At 38.0% G+C, this 26997-nt stretch overlaps 1 protein-coding gene across 1 annotated transcript in view; it reads right to left on the bottom strand.

Moving 5' to 3' along the window:
• Nucleotides 1-26997, bottom strand: part of SERHL2 (serine hydrolase like 2) — a 109241-nt gene that overhangs the window by 69154 nt on the left and 13090 nt on the right. The window contains exons 2-3 of the mRNA XM_053721331.1: nt 24702-24805; nt 6372-6509 (exon numbers count right to left, since the gene is read on the bottom strand). Coding sequence (XP_053577306.1) covers nt 6372-6509; nt 24702-24720 — 157 coding nt within the window. The 5' untranslated portion in view covers nt 24721-24805. The remainder of the gene's footprint in view (nt 1-6371; nt 6510-24701; nt 24806-26997) is intronic.

Raw genomic sequence — 26997 nt, 5'->3', positions numbered from 1 at the left:
AGAACAGCCCAGACACAAGCAGCGCTAATGTCAGAACAGCCCAGACACAAGCAGCGCTAATGTCAGAACAGCCCAGACACAAGCAGCGCTAATGTCAATACAGCCCAGACACAAGCAGCGCTAATGTCAGAACAGCCCAGACACAAGCAGCGCTAATGTCAGAACAGCCCAGACACAAGCAGCGCTAATGTCAGAACAGCCCAGACACAAGCAGCGCTAATGTCAGAACAGCCCAGACACAAGCAGCGCAAATGTCAATACAGCCCAGACAAAAGCAGCGCTAATGTCAGTACAGCCCAGACACAAGCAGCGCTAATGTCAGTACAGCCCAGACACAAGCAGCGCTAATGTCAGTACAGCCCAGACACAAGCAGCGTTAATGTCAGAACAGACACAAGCAGCACTAATGTCAGACCAGATACAAGCAGCACTAATGTCAGACCAGACACAAGCAGCACTAATGTCAGTACAGACACAAGCAGCACTAATGTCAGACCAGACACAAGCAGCACTAATGTCAGACCAGACACAAGCAGCACTAATGTCAGACCAGACACAAGCAGCGCTAAGGTCAGTACAGACACAAGCAGCACTAATGTCAGACCAGACACAAGCAGCACTAATGTCAGACCAGACACAAGCAGCGCTAAGGTCAGTACAGACACAAGCAGCGCTGTCAGACCAGACACAAGCAGCACTAATGTCAGTACAGACACAAGCAGCACTAATGTCAGTACAGACACAAGCAGCACTAATGTCAGTACAGACACAAGCAGCATATATATATATACACACACACATACACACATATATATATCCACACACCCACAACAAATACCACACACACACCATATATATATATATATATATATATATATATATATATATATATATATATATATATATATAAATATACATACACACAACAAATACACACACACCATATATAAACACACACAACATACACACATATACACACACACACACAACATATATATATATATATATATATATATATATATATATACACACAACAAATACACACACACCATATATAAACACACACAACATACACACATATACACACACACACAACATATATATATATATACACACACACAACATACAGTATATACACAAACACACACAACATATATATATATACACACACACAACATACAGTAAATACACACACAACATACAGTATATACACAAACACAAACAACATATATATATATATATATATATATACACACACAACATATATACACACATACAACATATACACACAGACACCATATACACACACACAACATATACACACAGACACCATACACACAACATATACACACCATACACACAGACACCATATACACACACACAACATATACACACATTAATTAAAGAACAACAAAAAAAATCCAGGAGAATTTATGAGAAGAACACCATGAAATATAGGTCTTCCAAACTCGATAATAAATCTTCCTTGAAACAGACTTACGAGCCTGTAGCATAGTATTAATCCCTGAGTCAGAGGAACCTCTACGATTAAGCACTAAGCGTTCAATTTCCATACCTTCAAGTTTAACGATTTGAGATCCTGATGGAAAAAACGGCCCTTGAGACAGAAGGTCTGGTCTTAAAGGAAGTGGCCAAGGATGGCAACTGGACATCCGAACAAGATCCGCATGCAAAAACCTGAGAGGCCATGGTGGTGCTATCAGAAATACATACAATTGTTCCATAATGATCTTGGAGATCACTCTTGGAAGAACTAGAGCCGGAAAGATATAAGCAGGTTGGTAAAACCAAGGAACTGCTAAAGCATCCACCATCTCCGCCTGAGAATCCCTGGACCTGGACAGAAACCTGGGAAGTTTCTTGTTTAGATGAGAAGCCATCAGATCTATTTCTGGAAGACCCCACATCTGTACAATCTGACAAAATGCATCTGGATGGACAGACCACTCCCCCGGATGTAAGGTCTGACGGCTGAGATAATCCGCTTCCCAATTGTCTACACCTGGGATATGCACCGCAGAAATTCGACAAGAGCTGGATTCTGCCCAAGAAAGTATCCAAGATACTTCTTTCATAGCTAGGGGACTGTGAGTCCCACCCTGATGATTGACATATGCCACAGTTGTGATACTGTCCGTATGAAAACAAATGAATGGCTCTCTCTTTAACAGAGGCCAAACATGAAGAGCCCTGAAAATAGCATGGAGTTCTAAAATATTGATTGGTAACCTCGCCTCTTGAGGTTTCCAAATCCCTTCTGCTGTCAGAGATCCCCAGACAGCTCCCCAACCTGAAAGAGTTGCATCTGTTGTGATCATAGTTCAGGTAGGACGAACAAAAGAGGCCCCCCTGAATTAAACAATGATGGTCTAACCACCAAGTCAGAGAGAGTTGGGATTTAAGTATATCAATTGTGATATCTGGGTATAATCCCTGCACCATTGATTCAGCATACAAAGCTGTAGAGGTCTCATGTGAAAACGAGCAAAGGGGATCGAGTCCGATGCTACAGTCATGAGACCTAAAACTTCCATGCACATAGCCACTGAAGGGAATGATTGAGACTGAAGGTTTCGACAAGCTGAAACCAATTTCATTCGTCTCTTGTCTGTTAAGGACAGAGTCATGGACACTGAATTTATCTGGAAACCTAAAAAGGTGACCCTTGTCTGAGGAATTAAGAAACTCTTTGGTAAATTGATCCTCCAACCATGTCTTTGAAGAAACAACACTAGTTGATTCGTGTGAGATTCGGCTAAATGTAAAGACTGAGCTAGTACCAAGATATCGTCCAAATAAGGAAACACCGCAATACCCTGTTCTCTGATTACAGATAGAAGGGCACCGAGAACCTTCAAAAAGATCCTTGGAGCTGTTGCTAGGCCAAATGGAAGAGCGACAAATTGGTAATGCTTGTCTAGAAAAGAGAATCTCAGAAACCGATAGTGGTCTGAATTGGAATGTGAAGATATGCATCCTGTAAGTCTATCGTGGACATATAATGACCTTGCTGAACAAAAGGCAAAATAGTCCTTATAGTCACCATCTTGAAAGTTGGGACTCTTAGAAAACAATTCAAAAACTTCAGATCCAGAACTGGCCTGAATTAATTTTCTTTCTTTGGGACAATGAATAAATTTGAATAAAACCCCAGACCCTGTTCCTGAAACATAACTGGTATTATTACCCCTGAAAGCTCTAGATCTGAAACACACTTCAGAAAAGCCTGAGCATCCGCTGGATTTGCTGGAACGTGAGAGAGAAAGAATCTTCTTACAGGAGGTCTTACTCTGAATACTATTCGATACCCTTGTGACACAATACTCGCAATCCACTGATTTTGAACAGAATCTGCCTAAATGTCTTGGAATAATTTCAATCTGCCCCCCACCAGCTGAACTGGATCGAGGGCCGCCCCTTCATGCAGACTTGGGGGCTGGCTTTGGTTTCTTAAATGGCATGGATTTATTCCAACTTGAAGGTTTCCAATTGGAACCAGAGTCATTAGGGGAAGGATTGGTTTTCTGTTCTTCGTTCTGTCGAAAAGAACGAAAACGATTAGAAGATTTAGATTTACCCTTAGATCTTTTATCCTGAGGGAAAAAAACTCCCCCCCCCCCCCCCCCAGTGATAGTTGAAATAATTTAATCCAACTGAGAACCAAATAAATTGTTACCTTGGAAAGAAAGAGATAGTAATCTAGACTTAGATACCATGTCAGCATTCCAAGATTTGAGCCATAAAGCTCTTCTAGCTAAAATAGCTAAAAACATAGATTTAACATAAATTTTTATGATATCAAAAATAGCATCACAGATAAAATGATTAGCATGTTGAAGCAAATGAACAATGCTAGACAAATCAGGATCTGTTTCCTGTTGCGCTAAGCTATCCAGCCAAAAGGTTGATGCAGCCGCAACATCAGCCATAGCAATGGCAGGCCTGAGAAGATAGCCAGAATATAAATAAGCTTTCCTTATATAAGATTCAAGTTTCCTATCTAAAGAAACTTTAAAAGAAGTACTGTCTTCCATAGGAATAGTAGTACTTTGGCAAGAGTAGAAATAGCCCCATCAACTTTTGGGATTTTTTCCCAAAACTCTAATCTAGCCGCTGGCAAAGGTTACAACCTTTTAAACCTAGAAGAAGGAATGAAAGAAGTACCAGGCTTAACCCATTCCTTAGCAATCACATCAGAAATAGCATCAGGAACTGGAAAAACCTCAGGTGTAACCACAGGGGGTTTATAAACAGAATTTAAACGTTTACTAGTTTTGATATCAAGAGAACTAGACTCCTCAATATCCAAAGTAACCAACACTTCTTTTAACAAGGAACGAATACACTCAATCTTGAAAAGATAAGTAGATTTGTCAGTGTCAATGTCTGAGGTAGGATCTTCTGAATCAGAGAGATCCTCATCAGAGGAAGATATTTCAGTATGTTGTCGGTCATTAGAAATTTCATCAAATTTAAGAGAAGGATTAAAAGACCTTTTACGTTTATTAGAAGGCGGAATAGCAGACAAAGCCTTCTGTATCGCATCAGCAATATAATTTTTCATATCAACAGGGATATCATGTACATTAGATGTTGAAGGGAAAACAGAAACTGTACTAGTACTGATGGAAATGTTTTCTGCGTGCAAAAGCTTATCATGACAACTGTTACATACTACAGCTGGAGATATAATCTCAGCTAATTTACAACAGATACACTTAGCTTTGGTAGAACTGTGATCAGGCAGCAGGGTACCAACAGTTGCTTATGAGACAGGATCAGATTTCGACATCTAGTAAAATGTAAAATAAAAAACAACATTAAAGCAAAATTTACAATTTCCTTATATGGCAGTTTCAGAAATAGGAAAAAATGCAAACAGCATAGCCCTCTGAGCACATAGAAGGCAAGAGGCATATAGGAAGTGGGGTGAAAAAATAAACAAAAATTTTTTGGCGCCAAGTATGACGCATGACGCAAAAGGAAGTTGAAACTTTTTTTTTACGCCAACAACATCCAGAAATGACGCAACAGGAAGTTGAAACTTTTTTTTACGCCAACAACATCCAGAAATGACGCAACTTGTGTCATCACAGACGCAACCTCGTGCAAGGAACCCTGGTGTCAACTAAGACGGCAAAAATTATGAACTTGCGTCATCAAAGACGTACCTTCGCGCCAAAAAAATCTCGCGCCAAGAATGACGCAATAAATAACAGCATTTTGCGCCCTCGCAAGCCTAATTTTGCCTGCGAAATTAAAAAAAAAAAAAACAGTCAATTTGAAAAAAAAAAGACTATACCCCAGGTAAGACAAATAACTTCCTAAACATGCTTCCCAAACTGAAACTGACAGTCTGCAAAAGGAAATATACATAGACCTGACTCATGGCAAATATAAGTAAAATACCTATATTTAAAACTTTATATTAATACATAAAGCGCCAAACCATAGCTGACAGTGTCTTAAATAAGAAAAACATACTTACCGAAAGACACCCATCCACATATAGCAGATAGCCAAACCAGTACTGAAAAAAGTATCAGCAGAGGTATTGGAACATGAAAGTATATCGTCGATCTGAAAAGGGAGGTAGGAGATGAATCCCTACAACCGATAACAGAGAACCTTAGAAAAGATTCCCTGCGAGGAAAACCATAAAATCTCTTCACATCCCTCTGACAAACACTGTACTCTTAGAGGAAATGGGCTTCAGAATGCTTAGAAGCGCTTATCATAGAAGAAATCATAGAAATCAAGCACATAGGAGGAAAAGTTTGTAAAACTGAATTGTGGGTGTGGTGAGGGGTGTATTTATAGGCATTTTGAGGTTTGGGAAACTTCTCCTGGTAAGATTGTATATCCCATACGTCAGTAGCTCATGGACTCTTGCCAATTACATGAAAGAAATATAAGCATCAAGCTATAATTTGTCATATGAGATATGGTGGCTACCTAGATCGCTTCACCCAACCATTGAGTCTGATTACAGTCTGAATCTATTACCAATCTATCACACTTTGTATTTAGCTAGTGTGTATTAACCTATGAGCCTTCGATATTGTAACAGATTATTGCAATATTACACTACACTTGTATTAATTTAGCGGTTGAGTTTAAGTGTTTGTAAACAATTGTGTGTCTGTATTCTGTTCTGTGTTAATAAAGTGACAGTATGAATTTTTAAATTCTAATCACCTTTTTTTTTTTTCTTCTTACCCATATGTATATATATTAACCCCCAATATTCAGTTTAGGGGTTAGCACTCTTTTTTTTGTTGCTTATTTCTTGCAGCTCATATTTTGACAAGCAGCACTTAGCTCTGTGCCAAACAAACATTCCTACTCACCTTGTGGCAATAACGGGATAAGTCTGTCAAATGTGTTAGCGTTATCCTGCCAGCCATGAAGACACAGGATGGGACGGCCCTCCCGAGGGCCCCAGGCTTTGGCTGCTAGTTGTCCCCAGGGGACTGGGAACCGCAACTCTGTTAAACAGGAGACCGAACACTGTGAGCAGCAATAACAGTAACACAGATATTTACACACATTATATATAGTAAAGATCCAAGTCAGGGGCACTCAGTTCCTCATTATTATCCACCGGGGTGCATATTTATTTATTTATTTATTTATAAAATATTTTACCAGGAAGGATACATTGAGATTTCTCTCGTTTTCAAGTATGTCCTGGGATCACAAAACATTGCATTGATACAATAGGGTACAATAAAATACAAAAACAATAATAAAAATACACATTATATGCAAACATTTAACATAGAGCAGGTATGAAATATTTATCCATGACAGGAGCATTCTGTTTTGAGATATGTATAGAGGGATCTCTTAAAGGATTTTAGGCTTGGGGAAGTTTTTAAAGTGTGAGGGAGGTCATTCCATAATTGTGGCGCTCTGTAGGAAAAGGAGGATCGAGCTGCTTTTTTTTTGTATTGAGGCAAGCTAAATAATGTGCTGTTATTGGATCGGAGGTTATAGGAGGTGGGAATAGCAGGGGAGAGCATTCTGCTCAGGTAGGGTGGGAGCTTCCCAGAAAGGCTCTTAAAGACAAGGCAGGAAAGATGGAGGGTGCGTCTGGATTCTAGCGACAGCCAGTTTAGTTCTTTTAGCATGTCACAATGGTGGGTCCTGTAGTTACATTGTAGCACAAAGCGGCAGAGCGAGTTATATAACGTATTTAGTTTATTAAGGTGAGTTTGCGGAGCAGGTGCATATACTATGTCCCCATAATCCAAGATAGGCATCAGCATTTGCTGTACAATCTTTTCCTTTACTGTAGGGCTGAGGCAAGATTTGTTTCTGTACAGGGCACCTAGTTTTGGATAAAGTTTAGAGGCAATTTTTTCTATGTGGAGTCCAAAAGATAGATTGGGGTCTAACAACATACCTAAGTATTTAAAAGAGTGGACTGCGGTCAGCGTGCAATTGGATTTTGTTTTGATGCGAAGATGGGAATTTTGTAATTTATGTATTTTAGGTCCCATTCCAAAGATCATTGTGACCGTTTTGTCAGTGTTTAGGAAGAGTTTGTTTTTCGAGATCCACTTTTCTACCTCTGTGAACTGGTCTTGGAGCACTGTTTCAAGCTGCAGCAGATCAGATTTGTTTGCATAGATTACCGTGTCGTCTGCGTACATGTGTACAGTTGAGGATTTGCAGACATTAGGCAAATCATTTATAAATAATGTGAATAGTAGGGGGCCGAGAATGGAACCTTGGGGAACACCACACGTGACTGGGAGAGGGAGGGAGTCAATGTTAGAGACAGAGACATATTGTGATCGATCCGATACATATGATTTAAACCAGGTTAACGGGTGATCAGCAATACCAGAGTTTTTTAGTTTGAGAAGTAGTAGGTCATGGTCCACTGTGTCAAAAGCCTTTGCAAAATCAAGGAAAATAGCTCCAGTTAGGTCTCCTTGTTCCATGGCAGTTTGGATGTCGTTGCAAACTTTTAGGAGGGCAGTTGTAGTGGAGTGATTCGGTCTGAAACCTGATTGATCAGGGGTCAGATAGTTAGAAAGTTGGTAATACTCGCATAATTGCATATGCAAAATTGTATCCAAAGTCAAAAGTCACAAAGACAATGCAGCCATTCAACAAATGTTAACATTAGCCCAAAAGTTTCGAGTGCTGCATTGTCTTTGTGACTTTTGACAATATATATATATATATATATATATATATAGATATATATAAATCTTCTCCCAGCTGATGAGTTGCAATAACTATGAAACAGTCTGTCCTGGGATGGTTATGAATCACTGCACTAACCCTAGCTAAGCTTATAAGCTGTGTGAACAGCGATGCTTTGGCGTTAAAGGAATCTGCTGAAAAGCAGACTTGAAGTAAAAAGGTGTGTCATTGTGAACCTAATTTGCATATCTTAACCAGAATCCTTTGCAGCATTGGAAACAATGTATTCCAGGGGTTTTCTGTGGGAAAAACAAGCCTTCTGGCATGTCTAGATTTGTTAATGAACTACACAATGAGTTATTTTCTCTATATTTTGTGCGTAGTGGAGGATTTTAAACTAACTTTTTACCTCCCCCTAATTTTAAATGTTGTTATATATATATATATATATATATATATATATATATATATATATATATATATATATATATATATATATATATATATATATATATAAAAGGTTCAAATAGAAACAGGAGTCCCAAGAAGTTTTGTAATTAAAGCTCATTAATAAGAGCAAACATTCTTAACAGCATTTGCTATCTGGTGTAAACACTATGCACAAAGCACTTAGTTAAAAATCACATTGAAATTTTATTGAATGAAAGTTTAAAAATTCATACAGGAGCTGCGGTAAACACAGCCACTCACGGTAAGTAGAAAGACAGGGAGGCAAGTGACGTCATCTGACGCGTTTCACGCCGGTTGGCGCTTTCTCAAAGATAGTTTGGGAAGTGACCATACAGGGATTAAATACCCAATACTGCCTTAAGTCACTCCCTTAAACCAAACAACGTTGCATTGCTATTGTAGCAAGTAAGGACAAGTACGAGCCGAATCCTAAAAGCTCACAGCTCTTAGTGTTTATTACAGCCAGGCATAATATCGAGCATGTTTAGCTCACAGACATAGTCCTTACTTTACAATACCTTGGACTGCAACTGTAAAAGTACATCTTCATTTCAAATATCTTAAGAACATCGTTATATATTTACTAAATACCAATAAATAAATATCTGGTGAAATAAAGCTTTTTTAGCTTACTCTATGGCACAATCTAAAGCACTAGAGGACATATTCAACAGGAAACTCACCTTTAAAGAAAGACAGGGTGAACTATCTCCAAATCAAACACAACTTTACGATTTGCGCCAGCTATTCTTAACTATGGAAAACTTGAGAACCAAGGAACTTAAATTATGGTATGAAATAATATACCTGGATAAATATATCAAATCAGCAATAATACCAAGGGGTTTACGTATGAAGAAATTCCCCAATGTGGATAAAGATGCTGATAAAGAGTTCCTTTTGGAGTGGAATGAGACACTAAGTGAGTGCTCCATCAAACTAATGAACAAACTGCTTGTCAAAAAAAAAATGAAAAGAACAAAAGTCTTGGAGGAGATAAAGGAACTACAACTTAAGATGACGCCCTTGCAAACACATGAAAAATACAATAAGTATGATACAGAATTCGCTATGCATCTGGATGACCTTGAGCAAGACCTCACAACTAGGAAGGATAATATAATGCTCAGGGATGAACAAGACTACGCACTGGATGTGGTATATAATTGGAACACTTCGACACACAATGGCAATAAAAACAACGGGAAGAAGGAAAACCATAAGCAAAATAAGCAAAATGGTAAAAAAGGCAACCAACATAAAGGTGAGAAGAAAGAGAAAAAAGTAAATTTCTCTGACTCTAATTTCTCTATTAGAAGCCATATAGCCTCAACACCAATATCCACTGCCACAGAAACATCAGGGACACAGCCAGATGAGATGAGAGATCAAAGCTATTCAGAACAACTTCGAGCAAGGCCGAAAGTTCAGAAGAATCAAACAAGTAAAGACCCCACAAGTTCAAGAGAGGAAAACTCTACCCCCAAGAAGCAGTCAAAAAAGTTGGGGAAGTCCCAGAAGAGAGTGAAGTCAACGGTGAAAAGATATGCACCATAGTGAATCTTTCCAACTATGTGCTTAATAAGCATGAAGTGAAAGTTTTGGAAAAGGGACTTGGTTTTGCGCCATCCTCAAACTTTGACTTATTTTGCAAATCACTGATGTGAATAGTTTTGTAAGAAGTGTGGTACTAAAGAAACACTTTGAAAAAATAAAAGGTGTAGATAGTTCTTTGAGACATAATCAAGGATCAACAGTTCAAAATGAAGAGAGTCTACGATCCACTCAAATTGATGAGAGTTCCCAACCATTAAGTCAATCTAATGAGAGTACATTAACCATTCAAAACACCATTCTTTCTAATACATCCTTATCTGCAGGCACACATTCTATCTCAGCACCAAGGGATACTACTTATGATGATACTGATTTAGATTTTCAGGATGCAATAACAGGTCAAATTTTAGAAGATTTGACAGAAAACTCCAATAGACAAGTCACTGATATAAGTACACATAAAAGAATAAACATTTGAGAACTAAAAGTACCTTTTATCCCATACAATCACGCAATACTTATATAGATATGTTCCAAGAAAAAACACACCGAGATCTTGTGGAATTACACAAACAGATTAATACTAAATCGTTTAGACAAAAATTCAAACAAAATTCGAATATCACATATAATCAGAAAGAAGCCTTATATTCTTTGGAAAGTAACAAAAATATCACAATTACCCCTGCAGATAAAGGTGGATCAATAGTGATCCAAAACACCATAGGCTATTACCAGGAAGCAAAAAGACAACTTGGGGATGTAACAACATATAAAAAACTCCCAAAAAATCCATTACATAGTTTTCAGGAAGACCTAAAAAATCTACTAGACTGGGGAAAGCACCTAGGTATACTAGATAAAAAAAATCTATGATTATTTATATGTTGAACAGCCTGTAACAGCAAACTTCAGACTGGTACCTAAAATCCATAAAAATTTGGACTGTCCACAAGGACGTCCAATTGTATCTGGTGTCGGGGGTATGAGTGAACACCTTAGTGAATGGTTGGATAATATACTTCAACCTTTTGTTCAAACAATCTCTAGCTATGTAAAGGACACTACCCATGTAATAAACAGAATGAATAAACAACTCTGGGATTCATCTTTTAGCTGATTAACAATAGATGTGTCTTCACTCTATTCTTGCATCCCCCATGAATTAGGTGTGGAGGCAGTGAAGTATCATCTACAGCTTAAAAGTGATTTTCCCGAAGAAATGATAGAGTTTGTCCTTGAAGTTCTGAGATTCCTACTCACACATAATTTTTTCATGTTTGACTCGTGCAGATTTGCGGAATGGAGATGGGGGCTAAATTTGCCCCCTTGTACGCAAATCTGTTTTTAGGTTGGTATGAGTCAAATTATATATATATATGGAGTAGGTAATACCTTTAGTAATTTCATCAAAGTGTATCTTAGATACATTGATGATCTGCTGATTATATGGTCAGGAACAGAAAACCAGGCAAATGATTTTGTAAGATATTTAAATAATAACAACTTGAACCTTAGATTTACCCATCAACTTAGTAGACATTCTATTGAGTACCTTGATATTCAACTGAAAGGAGAAGAAATAAGTATACATACTGAACTGTATAGGAAAAGAATTGCAGGAAACACAATTCTCAGAGCGGATTCCTGCCACTCCAAACATCTAAAGACAGGCATCCCAAAGGGACAACTAATTAGAATAAGACGAATATGCACAGATATAAACAATTATGACAAACACTCCTTAGATCTAACCAAAAGATTGGAACAAAGAGGCTATAAAAGAGAAATGTTACAGTGACTTAGACAACAAGTTAGAGACATGGACAGGGATAAATTGCTTAAAAATACGAAAAGGAGAAAAAGTAATCATATTGTGGCAGAAGATGTAAAATTCATCACCCAATTCAGTAATCAGTTTGGCAGCATCAAAAATATAATAAATAAAAATCTTGAAATATTGACCCTTGACCAGGATTGCAAAGCCATCCTGGACAGGGGCATAAAATTTATCTCCAAAAAAGCACATACAATTGGAAGCCGCTTGATCAACTATGTCTACAATTCTGAATTGAAAACTAAAGAGACATGGTTGGCAAGAAAAGGTTTTTTTCGATGTGGCAGACACTGTAATGTATGTGCACACTGTAAAATAGGAGAAACAATTATATCAACATCTAATAAGTATGTACATAACATAAAATACAGGTTAGACTGTTGTTCCAAATATGTAATTTACGTAATTACATGTGAGGTCTGTGGACAACAATACACAGGCTCCACTAGTAGAAATTTGAAAGACAGAATACGTGAACATCTCACATCAATTGAAAGGGACCCTCCAAAAACTCCAGTAGCCAAACATTTCAACTTGCACCCAAAGAACAAAAAGGCCCTAAGGTTCCAAGCCATTGATTATATACCTGCAGATAAGAGAGGAGGAGACAGATACAAAAAAAATGTTGGATGTTGAAGTACAATGGATCTTTAGACTAGAAACAAAAGAACCTAAAGGTATAAATCTTAGGTGGGACCTAGACCTATATCAGGGAATGTAGCCTATAGAGATACATTGTAGTTGAATTGTTGAACAAAGTGTATAGATAGACAAAAGTTAATGGAATTTTGGATAATCTCTCTATGCAACGAATAGTCAACACATAATTATTATGTATGACATAATTTGTAAATTAGACCCACTATGTCACTATGTTATGCCAGATCTATATAAGATAGGACTCTGTAAACACTAACTTAAAGAGTACAGATAAATCAACTATTATTTACAGGTATCAAAACATCTAAGCAGTGTAACAATATATCAGGGAATAAATTCCCCTGTGCTTATGAAAGTGTTTGACATAAAGTGATAATCCTGTATATATAGCGAGATTTTGTCTAAATGTGGTCTTTTTGCAATATTTAAATTGTATCAATATTGGTATCAATTTGAGTTTAGCATCGTATTAACACATCTCTCTACATATGAACAAATTGAGTTGTTTTTAGTAAAATAATTATTTTTGTATAAATTGTAATGTATATGCTTTATCTTAACAATGTAATAGTTTTGTTCTTCTTTTGACTGTTGAATTCTTCTTTTTTCTTACACTAATACTAACATGTATCTATTTTCAAATTAGTTATTTTGTACCAGATGGTGTCTCCGATGAGACTCACTATTGTGATTTATGACTTGTATATATTGCTATACCAGCGGAGGATTGTGAAAATATATATATATATATATATATATATATATATACACTGAGTACAATTTACTATATATGTCTTTTTTGTTTCGCTTGTGCTTGGTATTGAAATTGTAGAGTAAGGACTATGTCTGTGAGCTAAACATGCTCGATATTATGTCTGGCTGTAATAAACACTAAGAGTTGTGAGCTTTTAGGATTCGGCTCGTACTTGTCCTTACTTGCTACAATAGCAATGCAACGTTGTTTGGTTTAAGGGAGTGACTTAAGGCAGTATTGGGTATTTAATCCCTGTATGGTCACTTCCCAAACTATCTTTGAGAAAGCGCCAACCGGAGTGAAACGCGTCAGATGACGTCACTTGCCTCCCTGTCTTTCTACTTACCGTGAGTGGCTGTGTTTACCGCAGCTCCTGTATGTATTTTTAAACTTTCATTCAATAAAATTTCAATTTGATTTTTAACTAAGTGCTTTGTGCATAGTACAGGGATAGAAAACCAAAGCGCCAAGGAGGCTCGGTCTGGAATAACCCACACAGTGCTACGTGGAGTGGATAAGATAAAATTTACATGCAATTTAATTGTACATAAAATAACTCACATAAAATCATTCAGTAAAATTAATAAAATCATAAAATCATTCAGTAAAATTAATCAATAAATTGGGACACAGGAACTTTGTTTAGACCCATTGAAAAAGATACCAGCAGGTATCGAAACGTTTGGGATGTCTTTTGACTGATTGCCTGTTAAAATGGATTAAAGCCTTTTATCTTTTGGAAAAGACCGGAGAGTGAAGCGTTTTTCTTCCCCTTGGTGGGTAGATTGCTAATATATATATATATATATATATATATATATATATATATATAAACAAGAGTAATAAGGGATAGGTAAAAAACACTTATCTTAGGAGACCAAGCGCCGTCGTCCACACGGCGTGAAGCTAGCACACTGGTTCGAACTTCCTGCACTCGGCGTGGAGAGTATCGAGTTAGGGAGCAGCTGAAAATAAGGTTCAAATAGAAGCAGGAGTCCCAAGAAGTTTTGTAATTAAAGCTCATTAATAAGAGCAAACATTCTTAACAGCATTTGCTATCTGGTGTAAACACTATGCACAAAGCAATGTAATAATAGAGATCACTAAGCGCCCTCCAGTCGACGCGTTTCGGTCTATACTAGACCTTTATCAAGACTCTGAGTCTTGATAAAGGTCTAGTATAGACCGAAACGCGTCGACTGGTAAGTACGTTTGCAAATGATAGCAGATCAAGAAAACCGTCTGCACTATTGGTATATTTTTGTTTCCAGGTACCGTCGCGGGAAACTCGAATGTGGGAGACCCGAGACGTCTAGACCTGACTTTCCGGTTCCTGTGGCACTCACAGGACAACTACAGGAACACTTTAACTTTTAGGTTGTAAGGAGCATTTACACGTTGGATTGTATTGTTCATGAATATTTTTGCTTCCACAGTGGCCACTGTTTTTTTCACCTGACTTTGACTATTCGCACAGCACAGATTGGATTGTATTTTATTTGACATTTTACGCAATATTTTTTTTTTTCACAGGATTTTTACAGTTTATGTTCTGATATCATATTGTTTTTTGAATCACTGTCCACCTCTTTTACGTCACAGGTTTTTTTGGTTTGATATTTTGTTTTTATGTTTCTTACGAATATCTAACATGTATTCATGATTTTGCTTAAGCACTCTGTTCACCAACACAAGGTATTTGAATCAGCACGTAGTTATTCATCACCTTTTGTACTAAAAGCTGCAGGCGGCATTTATTGACCCTATTTGGGTCGCTAGGTTACCGATTCAAACAGGCATTTGTTAAGTCATCGGAATACTATTCTCCAGACAAGGAGTCCGGACTCCTTTGTTAACCTGAGTATCCGATATTTGTGAATTGTCTTTTGCAGACCTATGATCCTCACCTACCCATATACCAAGGGTAGTATCTGAGGTTGTTTTTATTGATTGAATTTATTGATTAATTTTACTGAATGATTTTATGTGAGTTATTTTATGTACAATTAAATTGCATGTAAATTTTATCTTATCCACTCCACGTAGCACTGTGTGGGTTATTCCAGACCGAGCCTCGTTGGCGCTTTGGTTTTCTATCCCTGTAATATTTTAACCTTTTTGACTACTAGGAGTCAACAAACCGAAGCTAGGTCTTTTCTTTGGAGGGCGCTTAGTGATCTCTATTATTACATTGCTTTGTGCATAGTGTTTACACCAGATAGCAAATGCTGTTAAGAATGTTTGCTCTTATTAATGAGCTTTAATTACAAAACTTCTTGGGACTCCTGCTTCTATTTGAACCTTATTTTCAGCTGCTCCCTAACTCGATACTCTCCACGCCGAGTGCAGGAAGTTCGAAACAGTGTGCTAGCTTCACGCCGTGTGGACGACGGCGCTTGGTCTCCTAAGATAAGTGTTTTTTACCTATCTATCCCTTATTACTCTTGTTTTTATATATATATATATATATATATATATATATATATATATATATATATATATATATATATATATATTAGCAATCTACCCACCAAGGGGAAGAAAAACGCTTCACTCTCCGGTCTTTTCCAAAAGATAAAAGGCTTTAATCCATTTTAACAGGCAATCAGTCAAAAGACATCCCAAACGTTTCGATACCTGCTGGTATCTTTTTCAATGGGTCTCAACAAAGTTCCTGTGTCCCACACACAGGAACTTTGTTTAGACCCATTGAAAAAGATACCAGCAGGTATCGAAACGTTTGGGATGTCTTTTGACTGATTTCCTGTTAAAATGGATTAAAGCCTTTTATCTTTTGGAAAAGACCGGAGAGTGAAGCGTTTTTCTTCCCCTTGGTGGGTGGATTGCTACTACTACATATCTCTAAGCAGCACCCTGGCAGTTGTGGCTGTTACAGTGAGTGCACTTGACTTGGCTTTATATATATATATATATATATATATATATATACACACACACATATATATATATATATATATATACACATATATATATATATACACATATATATATACACACATATATATATATATATATATATATATACACATACATATACACACACAAACTATCAAATATCCACACTTACACACATATATACACACATACGCCATCAAATATACCCACACATAAGCACACAGACACGCTATCAAATATATCCACACTTACACATGTGGGGGTATATTTGATATAGTGTGTGTTAGTATATGTTAGTGTGTGTGTGTATATATATATATATATATATATATATGTGTGTATGTGTGTGTTTGTGTGTTTATATATGTGTGTAGGTGCTGGTATATTTTATAGCGTGTGTATGTGTATATATGTGTGGGGGTATATTTGATAGTGCATGTGTGTATAAGTGTGGGTATATTTAACAGCGTGTCTCTATATATGTGTGTAAGTGTGGGTATATTTAATATTGTGTGACTGTGTGTTTAAATGTGTGTAAATGTGGGTATATTTGATAGCGTGCTTTTATGTGTGTGTGTGGCTGTATTTGATAGGGTGTGCATATATATATATATATATATATATATATATATATATACACATACATACACACATACACATACAGTATATATATATATTGTGTGTGGGTACATTTCTGTGTATAAGATATATTTGATAGCATGTGTGTATAAGTGTGTTTTTATATATATATATATATATATATATATATATATATATATATATATTTTGAGTGTAAGTTTGTGTATATATAATAGCATGTGTGTAAGTGGGTATATATGATAGCATGTGTGTATATGTTTGTAAGTGTGGGTATATATGATAGTATGTGTGTAAGTGTTGGTATATATGATAGCATGTGTGTGTGTATGTGTGGGTATATAGGATAGCATGTGTGTGTGTAAGTGTGGGTATATATGATAGCGTGTGTGTGTAAGTGTGGGTATATATGATAGCGTGTGTGTGTAAGTGTGGGTATATATGATAGCGTGTGTGTGTAAGTGTGGGTATATATGATAGCATGTGTGTGTGTAAGTGTGCGCATATATGATAGCATGTGTGTGTGTGTAAGTGTGCGTATATATGATAGCATGTGTGTGTGTAAGTGTGAATATATACAGTATAATAGCATGTGTGTATGTGTGGGTATATATGATAGCATGTGTGTATGTGTGTGTGTAAATGTGGGTATATATGATAGCATGTGTGTATGTGTGTGTGTAAATGTGGGTATATATGATAGCATGTGTGTGTGTGTGTAAGTGTCGGTATATATGATAGCATGTGTGTGTGTGTAAGTGTGGGTATATATGATAACATGTGTGTATATGTGTGTAAGTGTGGGTATATATGATAGCATGTGTGTGTGTGTGTGTGTAAGTGTGGGTATATATAATAGCATGTGTGTAAGTGTGGGTATATATGATAGCATGTGTGTGTGTAAGTGTGGGTATATATAATAGAATGTGTGTGTGTAAGTATATATGATAGCATGTGTGTATGTGTAAGTGTGGGTATATATGATAGTATGTGTGTATGTGTGTAAGTGTGGGTATATATGAAAGTATGTGTGTATGTGTGGGTATATATGATAGTATGTGTGTATGTTTGTATGTGGGTATATATGATAGCACGTGTGTGTGTGTAAGTGTGAATATATACAGTATAATAGCATGTGTGTATGTGTGTAAGTGTGGGTATATATGACAGCACGTGTGTGTGTGTGTGTAAGTGTGAATATATACAGTATAATAGCATGTCTGTATGTGTGTAAGTGTGGGTATATATGACAGCATGTTTGTGTGTGTGTAAGTGTGAATATATACAGTATAATAGCATGTCTGCATGTGTGTAAGCGTGGGTATATATGATAGCATGTGTGTAAGCGTGGGTATATATGATAGCATGTATGTAAGCGTGGGTATATATGATAGCATGTGTGTGTGTAAGTGTGGATATGTATAATAGCATGTGTGTAAGTGTGGGTATATATGATAGCATGTGTGTGTGTGTGTAAGTGTGGGTATATATAATAGTATGTGTGTGTGTGTAAGTGTGGGTATATATAATAGCATGTGTGTGTGTGTAAGTGTGGGTATATATAATAGCATGTGTGTGTGTAAGTGTGGGTATATATAATAGCATGTGTGTGTGTAAGTGTGGGTATATATAATAGAATGTGTGTGTAAGTATATATGATAGCATGTGTATGTGTAAGTGTGGGTATATATGATAGCATGTGTGTAAGCGTGGCTATATATGATAGCATGTGTGTAAGTGTGGGTATATATGACAGCATGTGTGTGTTTGTGTGTGTGTAAGTGTGAATATATACAGTATAATAGCATGTCTGTATGTGTGTAAGCGTGGGTATATATGATAGCATGTGTGTAAGCGTGGGTATATATGATATCATGTGTGTAAGCGTGGGTATATATGATAGCATGTGTGTGTGTGTAAGTGTGGATATGTATAATAGCATGTGTGTAAGTGTGGGTATATATGATAGCATGTGTGTGTGTGTGTAAGTGTGGGTATATATAATAGTATGTGTGTGTGTGTAAGTGTGGGTATATATAATAGCATGTGTGTGTGTGTAAGTGTGGGTATATATAATAGCATGTGTGTGTGTAAGTGTGGGTATATATAATAGCATGTGTGTGTGTAAGTGTGGGTATATATAATAGAATGTGTGTGTAAGTATATATGATAGCATGTGTATGTGTAAGTGTGGGTATATATGATAGTATGTGTGTAAGTGTGGGTATATATGAAAGTATGTGTGTAAGTGTGGGTATATATGACAGCACGTGTGTGTGTGTGTGTGTGTGTGTGTGTTTGTGTAAGTGTGAATATATACAGTATAATAGCATGTCTGTATGTGTGTAAGCGTGGGTATATATGATAGCATGTGTGTAAGCGTGGCTATATATGATAGCATGTGTGTAAGTATGGGTATATATGACAGCATGTGTGTGTTTGTGTGTGTGTAAGTGTGAATATATACAGTATAATAGCATGTCTGTATGTGTGTAAGCGTGGGTATATATGATAGCATGTGTGTAAGCGTGGCTATATATGATAGCATGTGTGTGTGTGTGTGTAAGTGTGGGTATATATAATAGTATGTGTGTGTGTAAGTGTGGGTATATATAATAGCATGTGTGTGTGTGTAAGTGTGGGTATATATAATAGCATGTGTGTGTGTAAGTGTGGGTATATATAATAGAATGTGTGTGTAAGTATATATGATAGCATGTGTATGTGTAAGTGTGGGTATATATGATAGTATGTGTGTATGTGTGTAAGTGTGGGTATATATGATAGCATGTGTGTGTGTAAGTGTGCGCATATATGATAGCATGTGTGTGTGTGTAAGTGTGCGTATATATGATAGCATGTGTGTGTGTAAGTGTGAATATATACAGTATAATAGCATGTGTGTATGTGTGGGTATATATGATAGCATGTGTGTATGTGTGTGTGTAAATGTGGGTATATATGATAGCATGTGTGTATGTGTGTGTGTAAATGTGGGTATATATGATAGCATGTGTGTGTGTGTGTGTAAGTGTCGGTATATATGATAGCATGTGTGTGTGTGTAAGTGTGGGTATATATGATAACATGTGTGTATATGTGTGTAAGTGTGGGTATATATGATAGCATGTGTGTGTGTGTGTGTGTGTAAGTGTGGGTATATATAATAGCATGTGTGTAAGTGTGGGTATATATGATAGCATGTGTGTGTGTAAGTGTGGGTATATATAATAGAATGTGTGTGTGTAAGTATATATGATAGCATGTGTGTATGTGTAAGTGTGGGTATATATGATAGTATGTGTGTATGTGTGTAAGTGTGGGTATATATGAAAGTATGTGTGTATGTGTGTAAGTGTGGGTATATATGATAGTATGTGTGTATGTTTGTAAGTGTGGGTATATATGATAGCACGTGTGTGTGTAAGTGTGAATATATACAGTATAATAGCATGTGTGTATGTGTGTAAGTGTGGGTATATATGACAGCACGTGTGTGTGTGTGTGTGTAAGTGTGAATATATACAGTATAATAGCATGTCTGTATGTGTGTAAGTGTGGGTATATATGACAGCATGTTTGTGTGTGTGTAAGTGTGAATATATACAGTATAATAGCATGTCTGCATGTGTGTAAGCGTGGGTATATATGATAGCATGTGTGTAAGCGTGGGTATATATGATAGCATGTATGTAAGCGTGGGTATATATGATAGCATGTGTGTGTGTGTAAGTGTGGATATGTATAATAGCATGTGTGTAAGTGTGGGTATATATGATAGCATGTGTGTGTGTGTGTGTGTGTGTGTGTAAGTGTGGGTATATATATAATAGTATGTGTGTGTGTGTAAGTGTGGGTATATATAATAGCATGTGTGTGTGTGTGTAAGTGTGGGTATATATAATAGCATGTGTGTGTGTGTAAGTGTGGGTATATATAATAGCATGTGTGTGTGTAAGTGTGGGTATATATAATAGAATGTGTGTGTAAGTATATATGATAGCATGTGTATGTGTAAGTGTGGGTATATATGATAGTATGTGTGTATGTGTGTAAGTGTGGGTATATATGAAAGTATGTGTGTAAGTGTGGGTATATATGTCAGCACGTGTGTGTGTGTGTGTGTTTGTGTAAGTGTGAATATATACAGTATAATAGCATGTCTGTATGTGTGTAAGCGTGGGTATATATGATAGTATGTGTGTAAGCGTGGCTATATATGATAGCATGTGTGTAAGTGTGGGTATATATGACAGCATGTGTGTTTTTGTGTGTGTGTAAGTGTGAATATATACAGTATAATAGCATGTCTGTATGTGTGTAAGCGTGGGTATATATGATAGCATGTGTGTAAGCGTGGCTATATATGATAGCATGTGTGTAAGTGTGGGTATATATGACAGCATGTGTGTGTTTGTGTGTGTGTAAGTGTGAATATATACAGTATAATAGCATGTCTGTATGTGTGTAAGCGTGGGTATATATGATAGCATGTGTGTAAGCGTGGGTATATATGATATCATGTGTGTGTGTGTGTGTGTGTGTGTGTGTGTAAGTGTGGGTATGTATAATAGCATGTGTGTAAGTGTGGGTATATATGATAGCATGTGTGTGTGTGTAAGTGTGGGTATATATAATAGTATGTGTGTGTGTGTAAGTGTGGGTATATATAATAGCATGTGTGTGTGTGTAAGTGTGGGTATATATAATAGCATGTGTGTGTGTAAGTGTGGGTATATATAATAGAATGTGTGTGTGTGTGTAAGTATATATGATAGCATGTGTGTATGTGTGTAAGTGTGGGTATATATGAAAGTATGTGTGGGTATATATGATAGTATGTGTGTATGTGTGTAAGTGTGGGTATATATGATAGCACGTGTGTGTGTAAGTGTGAATATATACAGTATAATAGCATGTGTGTATGTGTGTAAGTGTGGGTATATATGATAGCACGCGTGTGTGTAAGTGTGAATATATACAGTATAATAGCATGTGTGTATGTGTGTAAGTGTGGGTATATATGACAGCACGTGTGTGTGTGTGTTTGTGTGTGTGTAAGTGTGAATATATACAGTATAATAGCATGTCTGTATGTGTGTAAGCGTGGGTATATATGATAGCATGTGTGTAAGCATGGATATATATGATAGCGTGTGTGTAAGCGTGGGTATATATGATAGAGTGTGTGTATAAGTTTGTAAGTGTCTGTGAATTTGATAGGGGTCTGTATATATGTGTGTCAGGAAGGCAGTCTGTACAGGGAGTGCAGAATTATTAGGCAAGTTGTATTTTTGAGGATTAATTTTATTATTGAACAACAACCATGTTCTCAATGAACCCAAAAAACTCATTAATATCAAAGCTGAATAGTTTTGGAAGTAGTTTTTAGTTTGTTTTTAGTTATAGCTATTTTAGGGGGATATCTGTGAGTGCAGGTGACTATTACTGTGCATAATTATTAGGCAACTTAACAAAAAACAAATATATACCCATTTCAATTATTTATTTTTACCAGTGAAACCAATATAACATCTCAACATTCACAAATATACATTTCTGACATTCAAAAACAAAACAAAAACAAATCAGTGACCAATATAGCCACCTTTCTTTGCAAGGACACTCAAAAGCCTGCCATCCATGGATTCTGTCAGTGTTTTGATCTGTTCACCATCAACATTGAGTGCAGCAGCAACCACAGCCTCCCAGACACTGTTCAGAGAGGTGTACTGTTTTCCCTCCTTGTAAATCTCACATTTGATGATGGACCACAGGTTCTCAATGGGGTTCAGATCAGGTGAACAAGGAGGCCATGTCATTAGATTTTCTTCTTTTATACCCTTTCTTGCCAGCCACGCTGTGGAGTACTTGGACGCGTGTGATGGAGCATTGTCCTGCATGAAAATCATGTTTTTCTTGAAGGATGCAGACTTCTTCCTGTACCACTGCTTGAAGAAGGTGTCTTCCAGAAACTGGCAGTAGGACTGGGAGTTGAGCTTGACTCCATCCTCAACCCGAAAAGGCCCCACAAGCTCATCTTTGATGATACCAGCCCAAACCAGTACTCCACCTCCACCTTGCTGGCGTCTGAGTCGGACTGGAGCTCTCTGCCCTTTACCAATCCAGCCATGGGCCCATCCATCTGGCCCATCAAGACTCACTCTCATTTCATCAGTCCATAAAACCTTAGAAAAATCAGTCTTGAGATATTTCTTGGCCCAGTCTTGACGTTTCAGCTTGTGTGTCTTGTTCAGTGGTGGTCGTCTTTCAGCCTTTCTTACCTTGGCCATGTCTCTGAGTATTGCACACCTTGTGCTTTTGGGCACTCCAGTGATGTTGCAGCTCTGAAATATGGCCAAACTGGTGGCAAGTGGCATCTTGGCAGCTGCACGCTTGACTTTTCTCAGTTCATGGGCAGTTATTTTGCGCCTTGGTTTTTCCACACGCTTCTTGCGACCCTGTTGACTATTTTGAATGAAACGCTTGATTGTTCGATGATCACGCTTCAGAAGCTTTGCAATTTTAAGAGTGCTGCATCCCTCTGCAAGATATCTCACTATTTTTTACTTTTCTGAGCCTGTCATGTCCTTCTTTTGACCCATTTTGCCAAAGGAAAGGAAGTTGCCTAATAATTATGCACACCTGATATAGGGTGTTGATGTCATTAGACCACACCCCTTCTCATTACAGAGATGCACATCACCTAATATGCTTAATTGGTAGTAGGCTTTCAAGCCTATACAGCTTGGAGTAAGACAACATCCATAAAGAGGATGATGTGGTCAAAATACTCATTTGCCTAATAATTCTGCACTCCCTGTATATCACACACACACATGCAGGCAGGCAGTCTGTATATCACACGGGCAGTAAGTATGTCACACTGTCACACACACAGGCAGTCGGTACGTCACAGTGTCACACACAGGCAGTCAGTATGTCACAATGTGACACACACAGGCAGTCAGTATGTCACGTCACACACACATAGGCAGTCAGTATGTCATAATGTCACACACACAGGCAGTCAGTATGTCACAATGTGACACACACATAGGCAGTCAGTATGTCACAATGTGACACACACATAGGCAGTCAGTATGTCACAATGTGACACACACATAGGCAGTCAGTATGTCACAATGTGACACACACAGGCAGTCAGTATGTCACAATGTGACACACCTAGGCTGTCAGTATGTCACAATGTCACACACACAGGCAGTCGGTATGTCACAATGTGACACACACATAGGCTGTCAGTATGTCACAATGTCACACACACAGGCAGTCAGTATGTCACAATGTCACACACACACAGGCAGTCAGTATGTCACAATGTCACACACACACACAGGCAGTCAATATGTCACACACACACAGTCAGTCAGTATGTCACAATGTCACACACACACACACAGGCAGTCAGTATGTCACAATGTCACACACACACAGGCAGTCAATATGTCACACACACACAGTCAGTCAGTATGTCACAATGTCACACACACACAGGCAGTCAGTATGTCACAATGTCACACACACACAGGCAGTCAGTATGTCACACACACACAGTCAGTCAGTATGTCACAATGTCACACACACAGGCAGTCAGTATGTCACAATGTCACACACACACAGGCAGTCAGTATGTCACAATGTCACACACACACAGGCAGTCAGTACGTCAGTGTCACACACAGCAATATACAAAGCATGAGATACCTTTTAGTAGGGCGGCCATGCTCCTGGATCCTCTGCCACACACAGTACTTGGGTTAATGGTTACAAGCTCAGCTGTGAACTATACCCTGAATACGCCGTCTTATCTGGGAGGAAAAGGGTTACAGGGTCAGCAGGGTAAAATGTGGCTTATCAGTTTCATCTGCGGATAAATCTAGCTTAACTCTTTGCTGCCCAGCACCATAGGCCAGTTGTAGGCAGAAGATGTTCCCTAAATCTCAAAATACATATACCCCATTGTCTGCATGTATGGCAGCCAGTATGTCCCTCCTACTGCCCATATACCCTAAATATATACATCCTACACACACACACTGCCCCTATACCCCAAATATATACATCCTACACACACACACTGCCCCTATACCCCAACTATATACATACTACACACACACACTGCCCCTATACCCCAAATATATACATCCTACACACACACTGCCCCTATACCCCAAATATATACATACTACACACACACACTGCCCCTATACCCCAACTATATACATACTACACACACACACTGCCCCTATACCCCAAATATATACATCCTACACACACTGCCCCTATACCCCAAATATATACATCCTACACACACACACTGCCCCTATACCCCAATATATACATCCTACACACACACACACACTGCCCCTATACCCCAAATATATACATCCTACACACACACACACTGCCCCTATACCCCAAATATATACATCCTACACACACACACTGCCCCTATACCCCAAATATATACATCCTACACACACACACTGCCCCTATACCCCAAATATATACATCCTACACACACACACACTGCCCCTATACCCCAAATATATACATCCTACACACACACACTGCCCCTATACCCCAAATATATACATCCTACACACACACACTACCCCTATACCCCAAATATATACATACTACACACACACACACTGCCCCTATAACCCAAACATATACATCCTACACACAAACTGCCCCTATACCCCAAATATATACATCCTACACACACACTGCCCCTATACCCCAAATATATACATCCTACACACACAATGCCCCTATACCCCAAATATATACATCCTACACACACACTGCCCCTATACCCCAAATATATACATCCTACACATACACTGCCCCTATACCCCAAATATATACATCCTACACATACACTGCCCCTATACCCCAAATATATACATCCTACACACACACACTGCCCCAATACCCCAAATATATACATCCAACACACACTGCCCCTATACCCCAAATACATACATCCTACACATACACTGCCACTATACCCCAAAAATATAAATCCTACACACACATACTGACCCTATACATCCCACTGTCTACACACACTGCCCCTGTGAGGGATAATAAAGCGACAGTCTGGTCAATTAACCCCTGTGAGAAATATTAAACGGACAGTCTGGTCACTTAACCGCTGTGAGGTATAATAAAGCGACAGTATGGTCACTTAACCCCTGTGAGGGACACATTGCCCCTATACCTCAAATATATACATCCTACACACACACACTGCCCCTATACCCCAAATACATACATCCTACACACACACACTGCCCCTATACCCCAAATTTATACATCCTACACACACACACTGCCCCTATACCCCAAATATATACCATCCTAAACACACACTGTCCCTATACCCTAAATATATACATCCTACACAAACACACTGCCCCTATACCCCAAATATTTACACCCTACACACACAATGCCCCTATACCCCAAATATATACATCCTACACACACACTGCCCCTATACCCCAAATATATACATCATACACACACTGCCCCTATATCCCAAATATATACATCCTACACACACACTGCCCCTATACCCCAAATATATACATCCTACACACACACACTGCCCCTATACCCCAAATATATACATCCTACACCCACACTGCCCCCATACTCCAAATATATACATCCTACACACACACTGCCCCTATACCCCAAATATATACATACTACACGCACACTGCCCCTATACCCCAAATATATACATCCTACACAAATACACTGCCCCTATACCCCAAATATATACATCCTACACCCACACTGCCCCTATACCCCAAATATATACATCCTACACCCACACTGCCCCTATACCCCAAATATATACATCCTACACCCACACTGCCCCTATACCCCAAATATATACATCCTACACCCACACTGCCCCTATACCCCAAATATATACATCCTACACCCACACTGCCCCTATACCCCAAATATATACATCCTA

This window comes from Bombina bombina, chromosome 7 (genome assembly GCF_027579735.1).
Source record: "Bombina bombina isolate aBomBom1 chromosome 7, aBomBom1.pri, whole genome shotgun sequence".
Taxonomy (NCBI): domain Eukaryota; kingdom Metazoa; phylum Chordata; class Amphibia; order Anura; family Bombinatoridae; genus Bombina; species Bombina bombina.
Note: the sequence above shows the minus strand (reverse complement) of the source record. Positions and strands in the feature narration are given on the sequence as shown.